Raw genomic sequence first — 6000 nt, forward strand, 5'->3', positions numbered from 1 at the left:
GATTTCACCTGGATCTGTGGGTAACTGCACATTGTTTTAGTCACAATAAATAATCTCCAGCATGGCTGATTCCCTCAGGTACTGGACATGGTGGTCCACTAGCTTGGGTGGCATATAACATCTCCCTTGAAGGGATACCTCTCCTTCACACTTGACAGGAGTCACCTCCAGAGGGTGACGATTTGTGTTCTTTTCCTAATTGCCTTGTAAATGCCCCATTCTATAGGAAGAAATCCCAGCTGCTTCCTTACTCTAAAATTCCAGGCTACCAACCCCCATTATTGCAGCACCAAAGCAGGCAGGTAACAATGTGCTCATCTGGAGGATGGGTGAAGTCTCTTCATATATTCCACAGTTCACTCAGGGGCTAAGGTATTGAATTGTTGTCTCTTTTCTGTCTTTTCCTCTTGCTCTTGCAATAGCCCTGCTTCACCCTAGTTTACTATGAGCTGACTTCTGTGTCCATTTCTTCTTGTTTAAATGAATAACTGATACCTGTAAGAGTTTCTCCACCTGCAGTGCCAATCAATGGAGTCAGAGCCTGTCATCTTCTTGACATATTTAAAGACCTCCTCTTCCTCTGATGGTACTGAGCAGGACTTTGCTTTCATGGAGCCATACTCGCTCTGACTGACACCTGCACTGTATTTGGATGTTTTTCAGTAATTCCCAAAATAGTCTTCTCCACACTTTTACTGGTCACCGAAGCGAGACTGACAGGCCTGTAGTTTCCAGGATTACATTTGCAGACCCTTCTCTTCAGAAACTGCTAGCCAGATTCCAATTGACTGGGACCCCTCCAGACTCCCAAGACCATTCAAAATTCATTTAAAGAGATCTTGTGATGAATGACATCATCCAGCTCTTTTAAGTATTCTTGGCTGAATCCCATCAGGCCCCACAGACTTCTGGGGATCCAGCTACTTTTTCATTCTCATAGCCATAGTCCTCCAGCTCAGGGTGCTACAACACTCTTAGCCCATTTTCAGTGTTGACAAGAGAGGCAAAGAAAGCATTAAACATCTCTGCCTTGTCTATGTCCTTGTTTGTGAAGTGATCATCCTCATCCTGTAATGGGTCAATGTGATTTCCGCACTTTCTTTTGCTAATGATATATCAAAGGACAAAGCCTTTTTTTTAATTGTTCTGACAGTCCTGGTCATCTTCAACTCTAGCTGAGCTTTGAACGCACAAATTTTCTCCTTACAACGGGGAGCAGCATCTCTGTATTCCTCCCATGTCACTAATATAACAAATACTTTTAAAAATTTTTGTAACATGTTCTAGTCAGATTTGTTATTACCTGAATTCCTATTTGGCACAAGAAAAAGACTGTCCTGGTTTAACACCAGTCAGCAACCAAGTATCACACAACCACTGGCTCTCTTGCCAGTGAGATGAAAATAAGATTGAGTGGAAAAGGTAAAATCCATGGGTTGAGATAAAGACAGTTTAATAACTGAAATAAAGTAAAATTATTAACAACAGTAGAGAAAGGGGGAAGAAGAAAGGAATTAAACCCAAGAGGAAGAAATGATCCACAACAGAATTTCTCACTGCTTGCTGACTGATACCCAGACTGTCCCCAGGAAGTGACTGGCCCCTTCCAGCTAACCCTCCCCTCTTTCTATATTGGGCATGATGTTCAAGGGTGTAGAATATACAGGCCACCTGTCCTGACCATGGTCCCTCACCCCTTCTTGTGCACCTGGCTGCTGGCAGTGCACTGAGAAAAGTTTTGGTTTAGGGTAAGCGCTGCTTCACAACAACTAGAAATCACTGTTATTCAAAGGATGCCCATACTAAATTCAAAACAAAGCATTACACCAATTATCTCTATCCCACCCAAAGTCAAGACAAAACCCTAGAGTTTACCACGGCAAGAGCACCAAATCACCTTCATATCTGTAAATAATCCTTTGTCCAACTCCCTTTGGCCAAGCAAGGAGTTCTTTTATCATCTAGATGCTTCTCAATCATAAACCCTTCTGTCCAGCCACAGCCCTCAGATGCACAAAGACCTTGACTGGGTTTGTGGGTTAATTTTTTTTAATTGATAGGGAATCCCCAAGTAACCAATTAAGCTGGCTTTAAGACTTTGAAAAACCAGGGCAGCAAAGAGTGAACTTAATGGGAAGCAGATCTGGCCCGCTATTTTAAGTAATCTTTAGACAGTGAGGGGGGATGGGAAAAGGGTGGATGGGGAGAAGAATTAAAGTTTTGCTTAAAGACTCTCCAGTGGCTGGGAATGCTACTTAACATGTTGCCCTTAACATTAAGTATATCTGTCCTAGATTTCCAACTCATTCCAAAGGAATACTAGTGTGAATTCTTTTAGAGGGTGAATTCAGTGTCATATAGAGGTTTAGGTGTTGATGGTGTATCAGGTTTGAGTTCACAAATTGGCCACACCACAGGTGAACACTTTGATCACATAGTAATCAGGAAACTGCTTCCTAGTAGAGAATGATCATAAACACACTTCAACACCACAGAAGCAACACCGCAATCAGGAAAATTCTGAGTTTAAGAGCTATTTGTTTTCCTAGGCGGCATACCCACAAACACTATCTCATTCATACAGCCTCTTAGTCTTAGGTCTCTGGTTCCTCTTGGTGGCTTTCTTTTCCTTTAAATAAAAAAACACAGATGGACTAATACACTTATGTTAGTTAAAAAAAATCCAAAGATTTATTTACACTTTCTGCCATTTTCTTGCTGTTACCACTGGAAAACCACAGCTGCAGCCAATGAGACATAAATCAATAAATCAGGAAAAAAAAAAAAACCAAACAAACAAAAAGAAAGAACTCCAAACAAACAAAAACCCCATGGTATCTGGCACTTCCTTGAGCTGCAAAAAGCATCAGGAAAAGCACAAATTTTATTCAGGCCCAGACTGTAGCAGGGGGCAGCTACCTGGTACCTTATGCTTGGGACTTTAGAAGAAAGGTTCTTGCTGGTCTATGTCCTGTTAAGTAGGAAACAACTTCAAGGTTTAGCTTAACATATTCCTCTTCAAAGCTTCAGGGTCGAAGAAGCATTCACAAGTCCCTGCAAAGCAAAATTCTATGCTAAAAGATATGTTCATATAGTACTAAGCATGCACAATTTTAAATCAGGAAGCAGCGATCCCATCTGCCGTGTTCTATGTAAACAATACTATTTAGATGCACGTAGCTCATTAAAAAAACCGCTTATAGAGCGGTTCTGCTACCTCTGTATCTCTGCATCACAGCCGCTGCAAACACACACAAAAAAAAAAGCTAAGACACTTAAAAAGAATTACTATGTGTATAAAATCACAACAAGCTTATTAGTAAAGAGACTATCATGAACATATACTGACATACTGACTATACTGACTGGGCAAACACAGTCTACAGTGCTCTAGACAAATTTTGTTACAAAAGCAGTGATCATCCCCAAGTTAGCCATGTGCCCTCCTGAACTCTGGAAACTGGCCAGGAAAAATCGAAGTATTTTCTGCATTACCACTACACGTCTGTTTCAGATTCCAAAGAATCAAGCACTAAGCAAATCAGGTACATGCGAAGAGCATGAGGTCTTTTAGGCTCACACTGAGAAAACTTCACACTTTTTGCAAGGTATTGCTCAAATAACACCTCTTTCATGGTCTTTTATGCCTGCCTTTTAATTTTTTTTTTTTGCATGGCAGTTTCTTTTCCTCTGAAAAAGCATTAACATTTAACACTAAACTCAATGAAGTATATTCTTTTCTACTGTTCATTCAGAACAGCTGGGCTACAACAAAGTTGCTGAATACCTGTTTCAACAGCTGTGCATTTCAACTATTTGCTTACTGAGAGAGCTGCAAGAGCTAGTTAATAACTTTTTTTCTCCCTACTCTGGAAAAAAATCTCAGCTTCACAGAGATGACTTTATCATTTTGCAGTGATTCACTCTGGTATACAATGAAATTCAAGCATTTCACATCCTCTTCACTGCTGCCACATATAACCTTAGGAAGTAGAAACTTTCACAGCATGCTCTGAAATACAGGCTAACATATATTCCCATTCCCTAACCAAGAACAAGCTAGTTCCACTGAACTATACAGCATAGCAAGTCCTACGTAGACATTAGTCAGTTGCCACATCGTACAAAACAGTGCCACACCTCAAACACTGCACACTGAAAAAAACTCAAATCTATTAAGCACTCATTCACAAAGCATCTTCAGCAAAATTTGGGCAGATCTGCCTTGCCAACCTTCCTGAAGAAGCTGCTGGATGCACGCAACACTAAAATCGTTCATTCTAGACTGTGCAGTCAAAAATCAAGTCTATATTCCCACATGCGCCTGCCAGGGCAGTGTGTATCTGGGTATCTGGGTTTAAAAGCACCCTCCAGTTAAAACTGCCTCAGTTTGGCAGTACCATTCTCAAAAGCTCATCGAGGACAGCACTTTCCAATCACCAGTTTCCGGGAGGTGTTGTCAAGGAATCCTGCTACCGTGTTCTCCTAGACCGACAGTATAACAAGGACAACCTTCAAGTTCAACCGATCGTTTGAAGGGATTTCTGTCTGGGCTGTCTGAAGGACGTTTAATAAAGCAACGGCGAAACTACAAACGCATCTTACGTACACTACAGCTCTGACCCACTGCGTTTCCCGGGCAGATAAAGTGCCCATGGCAGACCCCACGCACACGGGGCCCTCTGGGACGGCCCCACAGCGAGGCCTCGGCCAGCGCGCGCAGCCGGGGCTCGCCCCCGCCCGCACACCTGTCCCTCGGCCCCGCGCGCGGGGCCGCTCGCGCCCGCCCGCCCGCCGGGAGGGACGCACACCGGAGCGGCGGCGCGGCACGCTCGCACGGAGCAGAGCGGGAGCTGGGGTTAAGGAAAAAAATTTGTAAAATAAAAGGAGAAAAAAAAAAGGAGAATTAGAAAAGGGGAAAAAGCAAATGAGGGGGATGCGGCAAGGGGCCGCTTGCGGCCCCGCTGCCGGGACAACTCTCCCCAACTCCAGGCGACAGACTCGCCCCAAGACCGGCGGTCAGGCCTGCCCCTACCCTGTCCGGCCGCCCGCCCATCAGCCCCCACCGCGGAGCAGGTGGGTGACCGGGACGGCCGGCGCACAGGAGCCCCTGCCCACATCTCCCCTGCCGCCGCCGCCGCGCCGGCGGGGACAGCCGCTCGCTGCCCGCACGCCCGGAGCCCCTCGGCAGTCGCCCTCCGTTTACCTCTTCGGCGCCGCCACCGCTCTCCTCCGTGCCGTTTCCTACGCTCGCCATGTTCCCTCTCCACTGCCCGCCGCCAGAGATCTCTGCGACCGCCGCGCGCCGTCCGCTGCTCACAGTCCAGCGGCGGTGCCGCCCCACGCCCTTCCCGGCCGCCCCCGCTCGATCCGGCCCGGTCTGGCCCAGCCCCGCTGCTCCCGCCCGGTCCGTCCGGGGCCGCGCTCGCCGCCTCCTCCCGCCCCGGCCGCCCCGCGGCTCCGGCGGCCGCGCCCCCTCGTTTGCATGACAGGATCCGCCCCCGCCGGTCGCGCCCCGCTGGCCCTCGGCGTCCGCCCCCGCCACACGGCCCGCGCTGCCTCCCGGCTGGGGCGGCATGGGATGTCCCGGGGCCGTCGGACCCTGGGGCGATCGGAGAGTGCAGCTGGATGGGTCGGAGCAAGTGGAGCGTCGTCCCAAACTCGTGCCGAAGCCCCCGTCCTTCCCCCGCCCTGCAGCCCCACCTCCAGCCACGCTGCGGCTTCGCGCCACCGTGACCGGCTTCACTGACCGAGGTGCCGCAAAGCTTCTCGCAGTCGTTCCCGCGGTGTCCTTTTCAGTGCCTTGCTTACCTGAGCGGCAGCCCGGGCTGGTTCAGCACACCTGAACCAGCGGTGGCGGACTGGCGGGATCTGCCACGCCGCCTGGACAGCTGCTCCAGGGGAGGGCAGCTCGGGCTGTGCTCGTTTGCGGAGGGACCTCGGGTAGCGCGGCGTGCAGACCCTGCCACTCCGATGTTGTCAGTGACCTACAGGTATTCA

The 6000-nt window shown here is 48.3% G+C and overlaps 1 protein-coding gene across 1 annotated transcript in view; it reads right to left on the reverse strand.

Annotated features, from left to right (window-relative positions):
• The window catches only part of TTC39B (tetratricopeptide repeat domain 39B), a 73059-nt gene extending 67793 nt beyond the window's left edge, over positions 1 to 5266 (reverse strand). The window contains exon 1 of the mRNA XM_084224828.1: positions 5207 to 5266. Within this exon, the coding sequence (XP_084080954.1) occupies positions 5207 to 5257 (51 nt within the window). The 5' untranslated portion in view covers positions 5258 to 5266. The remainder of the gene's footprint in view (positions 1 to 5206) is intronic.
• Between the last annotated feature and the right edge of the window lie 734 nt (positions 5267 to 6000).

This window comes from Fringilla coelebs (genome assembly GCF_963513975.1).
Source record: "Fringilla coelebs genome assembly, chromosome: Z".
In the NCBI taxonomy this organism is placed as follows: Eukaryota; Metazoa; Chordata; class Aves; order Passeriformes; family Fringillidae; genus Fringilla; species Fringilla coelebs.